This window comes from Pseudogymnoascus destructans, assembly GCF_001641265.1.
Source record: "Pseudogymnoascus destructans isolate 20631-21 unplaced genomic scaffold scaffold_69, whole genome shotgun sequence".
NCBI lineage: Eukaryota > Fungi > Ascomycota > Leotiomycetes > Thelebolales > Thelebolaceae > Pseudogymnoascus > Pseudogymnoascus destructans.
The window spans coordinates 1-16,709 of record NW_020167585.1 but is presented as its reverse complement, the minus strand read 5'-3'; the positions used below and the strand labels follow the sequence as shown (position 1 = coordinate 16,709).

Here is a 16,709-nt window from a genome sequence, read left to right as displayed (position 1 = left end):
CCATCTTCACCAACAGCAACATCAACATACCAAACCCCCAGACACGAGCCAACCAGAATGCATAGCCTCATTAACATCTCCCCAAGGTATCTATCTATACGTACAACCCACCCTCCATCGTACAACATCTTCCCCGAATCCATCCCTCATCTCAAACAGCAAGCTTACTCCGAGGCCGGCTTCTCCTCTCCCACTCCCGGGGCGCAGCACGTTCTTCTCCTCAAACAGCTTCGCCAACTCGCCATTCTGATGCATGGAAACGAGGATATCGCAGCCGCCTACGAACTCCTTGTCGACGTATAGCTGGGGGATCGTTGGCCAGTCTGAGAACTCCTTGATGCCTACACACTGTCAGCCTTTGCCCCCCTTCACCAAACCCATACCGCCATCAACAAAAATGAAGGGGATGGGGAACAACATACCCGACCTCAAAGCATCATCTTCCAAAACATTAAACGCAGTAAACTTCCCCGGATCCACCCCCTGCAAACTCAAGATCTGGATACTCGCGCGCGAAAACCCGCACTGGGGCGTCTCGGGTGTGCCCTTCATGAAGAGCACCACGGGCGCCGAACCGACCGCTTCGGTGATGGCGGTCTTGGTCTCGGCGGAGAGGAAACGGCGCGCTGGGAGGGGGGAGCGAGTGAAGGCCGAGGGGATGGAGGGGCGGGCGGCGTGGCGGAGAGCCTGGGGGGGAGAAGGTTAGCTTGGGGTTCTTTGATCTGGGATGATGGAGAGAGTCGGGGGGGGGAAGGGTACCGATTGGAAGAGGGGGCGTGCGAAGGATGCCATTGTTGTGTGTGCGTGGTGTTTAGGTGGTGATGAGGTTGGAAAATTGTTGTGGTTTGGATTATAGATATTATCCGTATTGTTGATGGCGATGGAGTGGCGAATCAGAAGACAGGGAATGCAAGGCTGAAATCACAGATTCGGGAGGGGTTAAATGGATGGGGATTCCCCCTGGGAATTTGAGAGGGGTTATTGTCTTTTTGACTTTTGTCTTTTCGACTTTTTGACTTTTTGTGTTTTTGTCCTTTCTATTTATCTGGGTAGGAGTGAGGGTATTCGTACAAGAGAGAGGGCCGTTGAAAGGCGTGGATATGGCGGCGGAGATACTCAACTTTACTGCCAGTTGCACGACCACCACTGTCACTTATCACCGTTTAACGCATCAACCGCCAACCATCAACGCCAACCATCAACCGCCAACCATCAACGCCAACCATCAACCGCCAACCATCAACCGCCAACCATCAACCGCCAACCATCAACCGCCAACCATCAACCGCCAATATCCTCCTCCATCGTCAATCCTCGTCGTCAATCATCAGACAGAATCAATAGCATTGTCATTGTGCACTTCTCTGATCCACGTGCTGTTTGTACCTGCTGACTGATTCATTATGTCTTTTCGACTCGGCGATTCGGCAGCTGGAACAAAAGGGCTACGCTCGGCTTGCAACGGCCTATATCGACCTTTTGATTCCGCACTTTGGGATGGATTTACCAATCGATATGAACATCATCTCCGTTGCTGAATTGAAGGGCCAACGAGGCCAAGCAAAAAGGGGGGCAGTCACCTGGTATCAATAGATATAAGTGGCTGTCCATTGATTGATCTTCAAACGCCTCCATTGAAGGGTTTTGTGTTACCGAGGAAAGGGTCCTGTCGACGTCATATTTTGTTCCGGCCCAGCACGCGTCTTTTTCTTATCGAACTTTCGCCGCCCACGACCACGCACGACCACCGAGAAATTAATTCTGAAACTACCGGACGAGCAGAGGAGTATGCAAAATATAGCCTCGAATAGGAGACGAATAGACCACGTTGAAACACACCGTGCCGCCGAGATTCTTACAGAGATTAGAGCCAATGGACTAACTGGCCTTCCTACCATCTTAGCTCCCGCACCAGAAAGTTGCGCGTGACCCGCCTTCCGTCTTTCCTCCAAGGCCGGTGGCTAGAAAAGTGAACCCCAACCCCTCCTCTTGACACGCTCTACTTTTTTTCTTTACCTCTTCCACACATACACTCATATAACTGCAGCCATCCAAGCTCTGTTTGTCCCCATTGACTCTACCCCTCCCTCTTCTCAATTGACACAGAGAAGAATCATATCTCATCACTTCACTTCGCATACCATCGGGCGATAACCCCCACCAACAACCCCTCATGTCTCCCTCCGCCGTATCCGCCACGCCTCCCCAGGCCGTGGTGCAGGGAAACCCCGACCTGAGCGCCGACGCCGTCAAGGCCAAGCTCAGCAGCGCCGCCTCCCTCGCACCCCTCGACGCCTCAAAGCTAACCCGCACCCGCACCACGACCCCCCGCACCGTCCCCGCCCTCGACGACCCCATCCGCAACGTCTCCTCCTTCGCCACCGACCACATGATAACCTGCACCTGGAACGTCAACTCCGGCTGGGGCATCCCTGAACTCAAGCCCTACGGCCCCTTCTCCATCATGCCCACAGCTTCCGTCCTCCACTACGCCACCGAGTGCTTCGAGGGCCTCAAGTGCTACCGCGGCTACGACGGCAAGCTGCGCCTCTTCCGCCCCGACTGCAATGCTAAGCGCTTGCTCATGTCATCTGCGCGCATCGCGCTCCCCACTTTCGACACTGCTGAGGTGGAGAAGCTGATTACCGAGCTCGTGGCTGTGGATGGGGATAAATTCCTGCCTAAGTCCAATGCGGGGAAGTTCCTCTACCTCCGCCCGACGATGATTGGCACGCAGGCTGAGCTGGGGGTGCAGACGCCTAACGAGGCCATGCTCTTCATCATCGCGACCTACATGCCCGAGCTCTCCGAGACACCCGGCGGCATGAAGCTGCTCGCTTCCCAGAACGACATCGTGCGCGCGTGGCCGGGGGGCTTCGGATTCGCCAAGGTAGGCGCGAATTACGGGCCTAGTCTGATGGCGCAGCAGGAGGCGCGGAGGTTGGGGTATAACCAGGTCCTCTGGCTTTTGGGGGATGAGGCGCAGGTTACGGAGGCGGGAGCGAGTAATTTTTTCACGGTGATGAGGACGAAGGAGGGGAAGTTGCAGTTGATTACTGCGCCGTTGGGGGATAAGGTTATTCTGGATGGTGTGACGAGGAGGAGTGTGATTCAGCTTGTTAAGGAGAGGTTGGCGAAGGAGGGGGGGAGCTGGAGGCGCTGGAGGTGGTGGAGAGGCAGTATACTATGGGGGAGATTGTGGAGGCGTCGGAGGAGGGGAGGTTGATTGAGTGTTTTGCTTGTGGGACGGCTGTAAGTTTATACCCCCGAAGTGTGGAAGCAGATGGCTAATGCAGAAGCAGTTCTTCGTCGCACCAGTGTCCAAAATCCACTTCCGTGGCGTCGATATCGATGTCCCAATGGCCCAGGGCGAGGTTGGGGATTACACCAACGTCATCAAGAACTGGCTCGTGGATATCATGTATGGTCGCGAGGACCACCCATGGGGCGTGGTTGTTGAGGAGAAGGAGGTTTAAGGGGGGTGTCTGTATATGATGAGGGATGAGATAAGATGGAGATGATGAAAGAAAACATCCATGGCGTTTTGTGAGGGAGCTTTTGCCTCCTGGAGGTGGTTTATCGAAGCGGAAGATTTTGATAGACTACGCCTGATGTTTTGTGGATGGACATGGAAAATGGGCGGAGGTTTGAGATAAATAAGTTGGGTGGTTTTTTGGTTATAGACTATGAATATACGATCTATCCATAAAATCTCTCATACTGGATTGTTTGTTATGAAGCATGGTGTAGGAGATACTGACAAGGGGAAGTGGTGTAGAATGAGTAAGATGCCTTCTAAATAATATAATAAGTATGACATTATTAAGAAAATCTAGTCCGAGGACGTCACGATATAGCCATATCCGGGTTACGGTATGGTGTATTGGGTAATTTTAATATAATTGTAATAGATATAATAAATTCACATACTTCAACCCCACGCTGTCTCGAAAATAGCATAGGAATAGATTCCCATTCCGAACTGATGAACCTTGCAAACCCCCAACATCGATGTGCCATTCGAAGCACACGAACACCTGCTAGCCCACTGAGGCCGACATGCTCACGGAAAAGGTTAATGCTACAGCTCCAAATACCACAGCTCCAAACCGAGCCGCCTCCGTCATGCTCGGGGCGGCTGAGAAGCCGGATGGTTTCGGTGATAGGATAGTGACGGTGACAGGATAGTGACGGTGACAGGATAGTGACAATAGCAAGCGGCAACAAGAAGCAGCTATGGGAGGCGGTAAACACACGCAGCAACGACAAACAGCAACGGCAACAACACCTGGCGAAGGATACTGCACTGTTAGTGTCAAGAAGAAGTTTGACGACGGTTGATGCCTCTTAGCAGTGGCCCAGTATATCGGCGTCTATCGGTTAGCATCCATTACCTCAATCTGCGGTTGCTATCTAGCGGGGCTACAGAACCTTCGTCCTCTTGCTACCAGCGCATTCCTTTCTACAACCCCCTACATTCGTCTCTCAACTCTGTCAGGAGGCCTTGTAATACTACTTTGCAGTTTCTAGGGTCTTGAGATGCTGTCCCAAGCATCATAATGATATAATTAGAATTAGATTGGTTTATATGCCAGTCAAGAGGCGTGCCAGCCGAGGGTATTACGGTGTTCGTCTGGCGCTTTCCATGGACGAGGGTGGCTAGATTTGTTATTTGGAAATAGATGGGCTGACATGTTACTTCTCTTTATATTTTCCTCTATACCACCAGGATTTCCTCCTCATCTGTCAGACAGCTTTCCATTTTTATAAGAGAGTGGTGGTATCAAAGAGACGGTGGATGGCCGAATCCGCCGTCTCGGTGGGGTCGTTGATCCGGCACCGGCCCCAGCCAATCCCCCACGCTGCCAGACGAGGCTGATTGATCAATTCGGTTACGCACTGCGATAGTGAGGAAATAATATAATAATCACGGAGCTGCACTCGACACGACGTACGTCGACTGAAGCTTTACTTGTCTTCTCAGCTCTATACCTCCCTCGGCAATTCCCAGTTTGACGATACCAAAGCGGATCATCCGACGTCTCCGCGCAGATAGGAAACGGAGCTACCCCTCCTTCGAACATCAACCCCGCCATAAATCAATCACAACGCTTCCACACCTCTCAACCTACAAACAACAACCCAAACAACCTCACCTCACCTCTCCAGCCTCTCCGACCCCCCCAACCCGCCAACACCTACACTCACACCCCCTACCCCGCCTCACAATGCACCTCACACCCCTCCCCCCTCTCCACCCCCCCTCCCCCCGCCGCGCCTGGCACTCAACCCCCCACCCCACCCTCCCCCTCCTCAGCACCTCCCTCGGCAAATCCGCCCAAATAACCTCTCTCCGCACCTCCACCCCGCACTCCATCCTCGAAGGCGGACACACCCGCTCCATCCGCTCCACGGCTTGGAAACCGCATCTCCGCCCCGGAGAACTCGGTTTGGTGACGGGTAGCTTTGATGGGACTGCTGGGGTGTGGCGGAGGGACGAGGGGGATGACGGGGAGAGGGAGGATGGGGAGGATTGGGAATTCAGCGTCGTCCTCGAGGGCCACGATGCTGAGGTGAAGAATCTGGCGTTTAGCCCGTCGGGACAGTATTTGGCGACTTGTTCGAGGGATAAGAGTATTTGGATCTGGGAAGAAGTCGACGGGGCTGATGAATGGGAGACGGTCGCGGTGCTGACGGAGCATGAGGGGGATGTGAAGTGCGTTGCCTGGGCCCCAAGTGAGGGCGATGAGGGAGAGTGTTTGGCGAGCGCGAGTTATGATGGCACCGTGCGCGTGTGGAGGGAGGATGGGGAGGGGGAATGGGGGTGTGTTGGTGTGCTGGAGGGGGGGGGGGAAACGGTTTGGGGTGTTGCTTGGGAGGGTGCTGCACCGGACTCCCAACCAGCCGCCGAGTCTGAGCAGGAAGCAGACGCCGAAGCACCGAAGCCTAAACACCGCCGCCTAATAACTTGCTCGGCAGACACCACACTGCGCGTCTGGAAGCGTGTCGAAGCTGCTGAGGCGGAGAGTGGCGGCATCCCATCGACGATGCGCGCTGCTGCTCAGGGGGAGAAATGGGTGATCGAAGCGACGCTGCCCGCGGCGCATACAAGGGCTGTGTATGCGGTTGCGTGGAGTGAGAGGACGGGACGGGTGGTTAGCTGTGGGGGGGATTCGAGGATTGTGGTGTATGGGGAAGTGGAGGGAGGCGCGGACGGTGTGGTGGAGGGTGGGGATGGGGAGAAGGGGGAGGGGAAGGAGGGGGAGAAGGGGGAGGGGAAGGAGGGGAGAAGGGGGAGGGGAAGATGGGGAATGGGAAGTGGAAGATCCTCGCCACAGCGGAGATGGGTCATGGACCGTATGAGATTAATCATGTTACGTGGTGTCAGCGGTTTGATGGGAGGGAGGGAGAGATGGTGGTTTCGAGTGGAGATGATGGGGCTGTTAGGGCTTGGGAGGTTAGTGAGTAGGGGGTTGTTGTTATGAAGGGGTTTGTTGTTATGAAGGGGGTTGTTGTTGTGCAGGGGGTTGATGATGTGTGGATGGTTGGGTAGATTGCATGGAAGGAGTTTCTTGGATCTGGGGGGGCGTGGGATAGATCGTGGATTTGGTGGTGTATGGGGGGTGGTATATGGATATGGGATGAATTATGTGCGTGTGCGTGTCTGTATATATGCTAAGCCTGATGATATGTTCCGCCCTTGGGATTTGGGGAGCCCATAGCCAAATGCTACCCGGTAGATACGAAATGGGAATCGAGTTTGCACATCTACCCACCAGGCGCCAGGCAACAAACGCTCGTACCATTTACTCACCTTCCCCTTCCCATATTTGATCTCCTCTCTCGTCTTCGGCATCTCGCCTCGGCCCTGAACTCGGGAGTATAAATCACCACCGCCCACCTCTCCCGCCCTCCTCAGCATACCACCTCACCTACCGACCATCTAGACGGCCCAGTAGGCTTGTAGTCATTGGCCATGCATACACGCAAAAGCTTCTGTATAACAGTACGGCTGGTTCATGGATGGGGGAAGAGGAGAGCTGAGGGACGAGATAGATATCAGCGATGAGCAGAAAGCAGAGGACAGCATCACACCAGCAAGCGAACGGATAACGACACGGACATACCAAAAACCCACTCACTCATCTCGGGCCGTGGAGGTCTCGGAGATGTCTGCAATCGGGGGGGTCTACAGAGAGCGCAGTACACATGGTGTGTACCTTACATAACTCCACCTCGTCCTGCACGCTGCACGGCATCCCCGAATCCAGCAATCGTCCAGAAGCCCCCATAGAAGAAGGCTTTTTTTTCCTTGTTCCGTTTTTGTGGCTTGACCGCGGCTGGGAGCGACCCGGCTGGATTGCACTGTTGAGAATAAAAAATGGAGAAGCGAACTGTAAAAGGACAGGAAGCCGGGGAGGGTGGGGCCGTGTGTGGATACGGTTTGCGAGATTTGTTATGTATAGAGTACCTTTTGCACGGGCCGCAACGGTGGAGAGGGGGATTGTGGTGCAATGGTCCGCAATGAGTGCGTGCGCCGTGCGTACTACTGCCTGTAGTTTGTAATTTGTTGGCGTGTACTCCGTAGAGCGGGTTTACTCCGTACCACTGTGCATTATCGATTCCTCGCCTCTAGCAGACAGATAAAGCCCTAAACCACACACGTGCTCCTCTCCGCAGTGGCGACGCTGGGGACGGCGCGACGGTGTGGGGTTGGCGGCTTGGTATCGTGTCGATTCGCTAATGGGAAGAAGAGGCAAAGGGAGGTTTGGCGGTGTTGGAGAAGTTTGGTACGCCTTGTGTTTCGGGGGATCTCTTTGTGCCCAGGACGCATCTGCTACTGTAAAACAGCTCATTTTACATGCCTGTATATAGTTGGTGTAGAAAAATCGATCAATATAGTCTAAAACCCCTTTACAAACCCTGCACCCTATGAACTCCACTGTTTCCTAATTAGGAAATAAGACTATAGACTCTCAACAGTCATCTGTTAAAGACTTACAGCAAGCCAGATACCTATTGTAGTTAGAGTAATTGTTAGTAATCACCTAGTGCTGTTCTGACTTTGTAATCGAAACGCCAAAGCCTATCGATTAGGCAGTGTCATACTGACATTCGTTGCACTCAGTTTGCTATCAAACTCAAGAGCAAACTTGGAAATCTCCTCCTCAAACCTACAAGTCACTATACATATTTTGGCTTATCACACCAACAACAAGAGCAATACTACTCAACGATTGCTACAACCATCTATGATTCATTACACGTCATCGCTCCTTAGTTACTGGGCCGATATTACCACATAGCATATCTCTACAACCCTCTATGATTCATTACATGACATCACTCATACTACCACATGACATATCTCTACCAACTAGAGGCCTAGGAGCATGAACGATAGCTCTAAAAGCTCCTACGAACCTCTATGATTCATTACATGTCATCGCTCTTTAGTTACCCACAAGATTGGTTAAGTTATGACATAATTTGTCTATGACATAATTTGTCTATGACATAATTTGTCTATGACATAATTTGTCTATAGGGGTACTCTGACCTTGGACCTCCTTTTACTTCCTATAGGCTATGAACCTAAGAGATGGTTCTATGGGATTCTCTTACGTCGACTACAGTTACCAAGCCTGGTTAGTCATGGAAAGTCTTGGAAAATGAGAGAACTACACTCCTTTAGCATAAATAGGATTGCCCTTTCCTTAAGAAAGGGCAAGCAGGCAATACAGTAAATCGACTAGCACATACTTCCACGTCTTTTCCAAGCTTCCAAGCATTCATCTTGTTACTCCTTGTTTCTGAAAAGTCAGTGAGGTGTTAACCTCTGACTTACCCCTGAGTTCCCAGACTCAACATTTGTTGCAACTTGTCTGAACCACTTCACTACATCACACACCTGATTGCTGCGTTGTGGAATAGTCTAAGCTACAACCCTTTGGCTCTGTTTCCTAAGACAGTGTGTTGTCTTAGTAAAATCATCCCTTCCTTGGGTGGCTAGATTCTCACATCTGGTGCACCCACCATTACACCTGTGTTAACGTAGAGCCATGTGAAATAATGTAAAATCATTAGCTGCTGACTCGTCGTACAGGTACCTTGTCCATAGAGTTACAGTAAGTACAAGCAAGGCATTTTTATTGGATATTTCCTCGACGATTGTTTGCCAAGGTCTGTCTGCGTTGTCACAGTCTCTAAATATATAACAGCCGCGATAGCCACGGTATCAGAGGCTCACCCAGCTTCTTGAGAGAAAAGCGCATAGGCTAAACTTTGCATATTGTACGTGGTCTCTTCGATTTGGTTTAACTTCTATGTACTGATGAAGCAAAACGGACTCCTCGCCATACGCGCTACGTGTTCCTCACGCATCGAGCCCTCTTACGAGCGAGGAGAGAGCGGCACCGTCGCAGGAGCTCAAAACATGGCCGACGCTAAAGATGGCAACAGTGGTGGCGACCATTCATCGGGGGAGTAGGGGAGTATAGCGGTGTCGTCCAACATGCTCATATTGCCCAGAGCGGCCAGGCTAGGCTTACAGAGGAAATCACCATCGCCAAATCGCCCGGCAAGGGGCGCGATGTAGGGATAGTGATCTCCTCTGGCGACAACACCAAGAGGGATAGAGCTGAGAGAAAGGCTAGAAAGGAGGCGGCGGAGAAGAAGGCTAAAGGAAAAACAACAAATAATCGAGTTGATAGCGGTTAGAGGGCACTGTTGAAGATGGATCCTATTTTATTTGACCAATGCCTCCTTCTACACTATATAGTTGCTGATTCCCCGAATCGCCGTCGGAGTTCCTCATTATATTTGATATTATCATCAACCTTTTGTTGAACAACGTCCTCTGCATTCTCACACCAAAACTTCGACAGAACCTCCTCGAAGTCTGAATATAGTTCTGCTGAAAATGCAGGGCAGATGTGGTCCACAAGAAGAGTAAGCATAGCATTCGCCGACGATATACAATACCAATACCAAACTCCTTTTGAATCCCACGTGTCATGCATAGCTCCTGATATTGAAATGTTATGTTCTCCCAGACCCTGCTCTTCTTCCTCTAATATATCCATAAACTCCCGTCGTATTTCGCTGAACTTAATTAAGTGATCCTCTTCTATCTCGTCAATGCGTCGTCCAGTAAGCCAGTATGGTACTGCAAGCATTTCCGCAGGAAGAGCGCATATCCACTCAAGGTCGACAAGGCAAGTAAGGTTGCATTCCTTGTCGACAAAGATGTTGGAGGGATTGACGTCGGTAAGCTGCAGCAGAAACGGCCCATTACGGCGAGCACGGTTGATATATTGATGTGAGAGAGCCCGGAGTAGCATCCTCTGGGTCATCTGGGTACGGCAGTCTCCAGCGTCGTATACTGCGTTCGGGTTGTTGAGGAGGCGCTTGTCATGGAAGGTAATCATGTCGGATACGAAGGGCTCAGTAGACGCATAGGTGTCATCCTTTTGTGCTATCCTCTGTGTGCCTTCATTCTCTAGTGCTACTATTGTACATGTAAGCGGCCGGTTTGTCAGTGTCACAGCACAATCGTCGTGGAACTGAAACGATCCTATTCTCGGCTGAGGTATACGGGCGAGAGACAAGATTATGCGTGATATGCCTTGGAACAACCTCCTCCTGCAAGCCGGGTCTTCCCGTTGTGCCTCCCACGTGTTTGAAAGCATCTCACCCGTGCTTGAGTCTATATACTCAAGCAGCATATAGGGCGTACGGAAATTGCTCCTCTTCTGGTGGGGCGTATATTGTGATAGGGTAGGGTATCGAAAGAGGCTATAAAAGCACTGCCAGAACAGGCGGGAGAGGCGCACATGGAGAGGTCGGTGCTCTGCGTGGGTAAATTGGCCGAACTAGACTCCAAACAGAATTAGGAACGGCACGGAATAGACTGTAGGAAGGTGGCTCACATGTCGGCTGTCCGAGAAGCCAAAGCCGTATAAGTGAGGGATACGGATATCAGGGCACTTATCCTGCATCCACATATATGCTCCCAACTCACAGCTGAGCTTCTCATCTACCGTGCCGGGGTATATGCTTTCGGCAAGCTTGTGTGGCATCGGGCATCGAAAGATAAGTTTCTTCGATAACTTGCCAAGATTTGCCTCAATAGGTACGCAAATATTGAAGCCGCCTTGGATCCATGTCGACTGCTCGAGGACAGTGTAGCTGAGCTCACTTCCTAATCCAAGGTGATGTTTAGCAATGGCTTCAATCTCTCTTCTCTCCTTCCAAAGTTCCTGCCGGAGCTCTGCTGCTGCAGGACCGTAACCTAGCTGGCGGATGACGTTCGCTTCTACTTTTTCAGCAGATTCGAATGTGATGGGGTTGCGACCGTGGAATTCGAGCGTAGTAGGCATAGCAAAGAGCTGGTTTTGAGAGCCTGTCCTCTATACACGTCACGGAACTTTGTTGAGCATCACAATATAAGCTTTTGGTAGTATCAGCGACAGCCTCGGGATACGGGAAAACTATAATGCCGAACTTAAGACAAGGAGCCTTGTTCACGTCGGCACAGCATTCGCCCGACGCTTCAGCACGTGGTCTACGCGAATCGCCGATGCGTTAAAAGTAGCTCTCTGCCCACGTCCATCCAGCTTCCCCACCGTCTTCCCCACAAAATGCCGTCCCAAGTTCTTGTTCAATTCGAGACAGGAGAATACCTAGACCTAAAGGCAGCGTTTGAAAAACGTCCTAAAGAGGCTCAAGACATTTATACGAAGTAATTCTCTTTGGGAACATTTCAACAAGAGTGCTTTCTTTGCTTAGGGTTGTGAGTATGTTCAGGGTTCGTCTTGAGGAGAATCAAGAACGCAAGCGGAGCAGACAATACGACGTGTACTCGATGCGTGCCGCCAGGGGGCGAATCCTGGATCCATTGAAGAGCGCTTTTACACATATGGACAAGAGTTTGCTATTATCGCGCTCTACATTGCCACGAATAATAACTACAAGGTCTTCAGAGACATTGGCGACCTTGACGCTAAAGATCGAGTCAAGCTCATCAAAGACGTTATTCGCCTCCCCCAGGAGCGCTACATAACTAATTTCGTGAATGAACTCAAAAGGTTACCAGTAGTGACCGACCATAAATCTTACCTATTTGCTAGACGCCGGGGGCGAATAAAGGGTAAGTAACTACACCAACATATTTAAGCCTCTACTAATCTTCATAGAAACACAACAGCTTATTCCTCCGCTAGCAAATATACGTTCAGATGCCTCACCGGCCCCTCAACCAGCGAATCAGCCCTCTCCGATCTCTCAGGCAACAAGTCCATTAAATCCTAGATATCATATTATTATATGATATCATGATATATTGTCAGAATTATGGTGTATGATATTGTCAGCATATTACATCTTGCGATATTGTATCACGCCATATATCATGATATTAATATGGTGATATAGCAATATATTACAATACTAACAATATACCTTGCTGTCATCTACTCTCGACCCGTCGTCACTAATTCAATTATCTACCCAAGCTGTGCCTCCTCCCCTGTACCAGGATTTTAGGCACTCTAATGCCTCAACTGACTCAACTCCAAGCCTATTCCTCCTTTCAATAATTGTGAGAGCGGCACTGGAAAATAGGCGTTCAGGCTCGGCAGACATCGCTGTATTGACAGTATGTCTAATGCCATCACCGCCAGGTTGGGAAGGTTGCATGCTGTGCTGCTCCATCCACCAGGACTTTGGGTCAACTTCTGGTGTAATACCTGCCAGGCCAGTACTTGATATACTCATCAATAACTGGTGGCTGCCGCCTCTTCTGCTCAAGCCAGATTTGATGCTCAGTCTTCTCCTGTACTAGTGTAATGATGTATGACTACAGTATTCCGGCTCGCCCGGAATACGCGTAACATGCTTTATATACCACATGTACTGTAACGGCGGCACCGTTACAATTATCCCCCCCCTATAGTCCGTGACGTCCCGGCACGGATGTAGAGGCTTCTAGCGTATCATCTCGTACTGCTTCTAGGCCCGTTACTACTCAGGATGCTAAGGTGTGTATATAATAGCTTAAGCCCCAAGGACGCCCCCTTGTCAGCCAGGTAAGGAATTACACTGATTGCTCGCTTAGCCCACCCAACTAGCGAGCCAATCAAAACCCATTGACCAGTGAGCCGAATACTCTTGTAATGATGTACGGTTACGCTCGCGCTACATCCCACTGAGCCAAAAAGACTACAGTATTCCGGCTCACCCGGAATATGCGTAACATGCTTTATATACCACATGTACTGTAACGACGGCACCCATTACAACTAGCTCATTTGATGACATTACTAGTTGAGGTGTTGGCTTGTATTGCTCGTCCCAAAATAGCTGCATAGATGCCTTTGCTGTTACTATCCAAGTGCTCTCCCAGTTGTCTTCAATCCAAGTCCATTTTTGAAAGGGTACTAATACCATGGCTACAATATAAGCTGGAGATCGTTCAGTCAGGCTATAGTACTTGTCTAATTTAGACCAGGCTGAATTGATACAAGGGCTAATATGAGAATCGTTGATATACTCAAGTTTGCCAAGTTCAAGCTGCTCAAGTAGAAATTCCATTGTTGAGAGAATATGCTCAATTGTTGCCCTTTGGCCCTCTGTTGCTAGTGTTGCTTGATGAAAGAACTTAAGAAAGTGGTGGATATTTGTTAGTACGACCCAGTCAATTGCCAAGTTTATATGCTCTTGGATAGCGCAGTCGATCATAGCATACCAGGAGTTCTATCGAGTCTTGTTATCTGTAATGGTGGGTGCACCAGATGTGAGAATCTAGCCACCCAAGGAAGGGATGAATTTACTAAGACAACACACTGTCTTAGAAAACAGAGCCAAAGGGTCGTAGCTTAGACTATTCCACAACGCAGCAATCAGGTGTGTGATGTAGTGAAGTGGTTCAGACAAGTTGCAACAAATGTTGAGTCTGGGAACTCAGGGGTAAGTCAGAGGTTAACAGCTCACTGACTTTTCAGAAACAAGGAGTAACAAGATCAATGCTTGGAAGCTTGGAAAAGATGTGGAAGTATGTGATAGTCAATTTACTGTATTGTCTGCTTGCCCTTTCTTAAGGAAAGGGCAATCCTATTTATGCTAAAGGAGTGTAGTTCTCTCATTTTTCAAGACTTTCCATGACTTACCAGGCTTGGTAACTGTAGTCGACGTAAGAGAATCCCATAGAACCATCTCTTAGGTTCGTAGCCTATAGGAAGTAAAAGGAGGTCCAAGGTCAGAGTACCCCTATAGACAAATTATGTCATAGACAAATTATGTCATAACTTAACCAATCTTGTGGGTAACTAAAGAGCGATGACATGTAATGAATCATAGAGGTTTGTAGGAGCTTTTAGAGCTATCGTTCATGCTCCTAGGCCTCTAGTTGGTAGAGATATGTCATGTGGTAGTATGAGTGATGTCATGTAATGAATCATAGAGGGTTGTAGAGATATGCTATGTGGTAATATCGGCCCAGTAACTAAGGAGCGATGACGTGTAATGAATCATAGATGGTTGTAGCAATCGTTGAGTAGTATTGCTCTTGTTGTTGGTGTGATAAGCCAAAATATGTATAGTGACTTGTAGGTTTGAGGAGGAGATTTCCAAGTTTGCTCTTGAGTTTGATAGCAAACTGAGTGCAACGAATGTCAGTATGACATGATCCCTGACTAGACGCTTGCCAGAACTGAGCTTGACAAAGGCCGCAATTCGTTGTGGAGATCTTTGAATATATACTACAATATTATGAAGCTTTCCAAGAGGACCTTTCCGACACCAGCTCTCCATTTCAAGCTCAGAAGGGGTATCAGAACTGCCTTGATTGTTCTCTTGTGATAGGGCTTCTTCTTCAGTTGAAAAGAGAAAGGCCTGAGCAGTTAAATTGATAATATGACCATTACAACGAAGTCGGTGATGAATTGGATTGTATTCGAACTGTTCCTGTAGTACTAAACAATATAGTTAGTTATTGGTAATAGCTATTTCTAAGAGGAATAACTTGCAGGAAGAAAGCGCTCTCATCATAGTTTCATTGTTCTCAGCATTGTCCATCATAAAATAGACAACCTTCGAGGCAATTCCATACTCCTCAATAATTCTCATAATTAGTCTTGCCTGATTATCACCAGTATGTCGTCCTTCCAATTCTCTCAAAGCTAGAACTGACTGTCAGAGGTCTCCATTATCTGCAAAGTAGTGACCAATTATACCGAGAAGCGCTTTAGAGTTGGTAGAGGTCCATAGATCAACTGTGAAATGATTCTTAGACTGCGCAGATTGAAGACCTTGTTGTATACGTTGCCTCTCCGATTCGTAGGCTGTGAGGGTCCAATTTTTGATAGTGTGGTGGTCTGTAGGCAGCCAGGAATTGATGCCGGGATTGAGGAAGAAGAGAAGGTCTCTAAATTCTGAATACTCTACCATTCGAAATGGAACTGAACAACGGGAGAGATCCATCGTACAAATAGCTGTTTGAGTGTTGCTGGGTTGATAGTAGTAGAGAAGAATCTAGACATCGACGCTTTTTCTGGTTCTCTTCTCCATGTCGAAAGGCAGATGCAATACTAAGTTGTTGAGAGATGGCACGTTGCTCTTTCTCCTCATCTGTGATGTTATGCTCTGTTTGTAGATGTCGTGCAATAAATGCTGTACCTCCAGATTCTCTATACTCTCATGAGCAGTATTGACATCGCCAGTAGACATATTTGCCTTGAGTATATATAGTATTTACTGGACCAGGCATATGCTTCCAAACAAATGAGGTACGAGGGCATTTCTTACTTCTAATTGACTCTGTCAACTGGGTGGATTGTTGAGTTGCAGAGGCAGGTATTGATACGTGAGATTCAACAAACATATCAGGATCTAACATTGAGGGAATAGTTGATTTGGTACTAGTGAGGCCATATTTGTCATACTGACATTCGTTGCACTCAGTTTGCTATCAAACTCAAGAGCAAACTTAGAAATCTCCTCCTCAAACCTACAAGTCAACATACATATCTTGGCTTATCACATCAACAACAGAAGCAATACTACTCAACGATTGCTGCAAACTCTTCTACTACATCTGTTTATGCTACATACATCACGGCATATCATTTGGACACTCATTGAACAAGTTATTAAGAAAATCTCCTCCTTTAAGGGGGTGGGCCAATACTACCACATGGCATATCTCTACCAACTAGAGGCCTAGGAACATGAACGATAGCTCTAGAAGCTTCTACAACCCTCTATGATTCATTACACGTCATCAGTCCTTAGTTACCCACAAGACTTGGTTAAGTTATGACATAATTTGTCTATAGGTACTCTGACCTTGGACCTCCTTTTCACTTCCTATAGGCTAGGAACCCAAGAGATGGTTCTATGGGATTCTCTTACGTCGACTACAGTTACCAAGCCTGGTTAGTCATGGAAAGTCTTGGAAAATGAGAGAACTACACTCCTTTAGCATAAATAGGATTGCCCTTTTCCTTAAGAAAGGGCAAGCAGACAATACAGTAAATCGACTAGCACATACTTCTACGTCTTTTCCAAGCTTCCAAGCATTGATCTTGTTATTCTCTGTTTTTGAAAAGTCAGTGAGGTGCTAACCTCTGACTTACCCCTGAGTTCTCAGACTCAACATTTGTTTGCAACTTGTCTAAACCACTTCACCACATCATACACCTGATTGCTGC

At 48.9% G+C, this 16,709-nt stretch overlaps 7 protein-coding genes across 7 annotated transcripts; 5 read left to right on the top strand and 2 right to left on the bottom strand.

The window, feature by feature from the left end:
• Nucleotides 1-213: 213 nt before the first annotated feature.
• GRX5_2 (monothiol glutaredoxin grx5) lies at nucleotides 214-994 on the bottom strand. Its single transcript, XM_024472935.1, has 2 exons — nucleotides 760-994; nucleotides 214-687 (listed from the first exon to the last, which is right to left on the bottom strand). Exons 1-2 carry the CDS (start codon nucleotides 790-792, stop codon nucleotides 352-354), a joined length of 369 nt encoding a protein of 122 aa, XP_024319501.1. The 5' UTR covers nucleotides 793-994; the 3' UTR covers nucleotides 214-351.
• A 255-nt stretch (nucleotides 995-1,249) lies between these two features.
• Nucleotides 1,250-3,775, top strand: VC83_09520 (uncharacterized protein). Its single transcript, XM_024472934.1, has 2 exons — nucleotides 1,250-3,252; nucleotides 3,303-3,775. The coding sequence occupies exon 1, from the start codon at nucleotides 2,174-2,176 to the stop codon at nucleotides 3,224-3,226; it is 1,053 nt and encodes a 350-aa protein (XP_024319502.1). The 5' UTR covers nucleotides 1,250-2,173; the 3' UTR covers nucleotides 3,227-3,252; nucleotides 3,303-3,775.
• Nucleotides 3,776-3,936: 161 nt separating this feature from the next.
• On the top strand, nucleotides 3,937-4,341 carry VC83_09519 (uncharacterized protein; the record flags this gene model as incomplete). Its single annotated transcript, XM_024472933.1, has 2 exons — nucleotides 3,937-4,176; nucleotides 4,201-4,341. Exons 1-2 carry the CDS (start codon nucleotides 4,060-4,062, stop codon nucleotides 4,339-4,341), a joined length of 258 nt encoding a protein of 85 aa, XP_024319497.1. The 5' UTR covers nucleotides 3,937-4,059.
• Nucleotides 4,342-5,228: 887 nt separating this feature from the next.
• On the top strand, nucleotides 5,229-7,906 carry CIA1_2 (Cytosolic iron-sulfur protein assembly protein; the record flags this gene model as incomplete). The annotated part of the gene is made up of 1 exon (XM_024472932.1): nucleotides 5,229-7,906. One exon carries the CDS (start codon nucleotides 5,229-5,231, stop codon nucleotides 6,483-6,485), a length of 1,257 nt encoding a protein of 418 aa, XP_024319496.1. The 3' UTR covers nucleotides 6,486-7,906.
• Nucleotides 7,907-9,436: 1,530 nt separating this feature from the next.
• On the top strand, nucleotides 9,437-9,720 carry VC83_09517 (uncharacterized protein; the record flags this gene model as incomplete). Its single annotated transcript, XM_024472931.1, has 2 exons — nucleotides 9,437-9,486; nucleotides 9,534-9,720. The coding sequence occupies 2 exons, from the start codon at nucleotides 9,437-9,439 to the stop codon at nucleotides 9,718-9,720; spliced, it is 237 nt and encodes a 78-aa protein (XP_024319500.1).
• A 23-nt stretch (nucleotides 9,721-9,743) lies between these two features.
• VC83_09516 (uncharacterized protein) lies at nucleotides 9,744-11,444 on the bottom strand. Its single transcript, XM_024472930.1, has 2 exons — nucleotides 10,932-11,444; nucleotides 9,744-10,874 (listed from the first exon to the last, which is right to left on the bottom strand). The coding sequence occupies exons 1-2, from the start codon at nucleotides 11,379-11,381 to the stop codon at nucleotides 9,774-9,776; spliced, it is 1,551 nt and encodes a 516-aa protein (XP_024319499.1). The 5' UTR covers nucleotides 11,382-11,444; the 3' UTR covers nucleotides 9,744-9,773.
• A 198-nt stretch (nucleotides 11,445-11,642) lies between these two features.
• On the top strand, nucleotides 11,643-12,312 carry VC83_09515 (uncharacterized protein; the record flags this gene model as incomplete). The annotated part of the gene is made up of 5 exons (XM_024472929.1): nucleotides 11,643-11,743; nucleotides 11,791-11,809; nucleotides 11,881-12,072; nucleotides 12,132-12,151; nucleotides 12,198-12,312. 5 exons carry the CDS (start codon nucleotides 11,643-11,645, stop codon nucleotides 12,310-12,312), a joined length of 447 nt encoding a protein of 148 aa, XP_024319498.1.
• Between the last annotated feature and the right edge of the window lie 4,397 nt (nucleotides 12,313-16,709).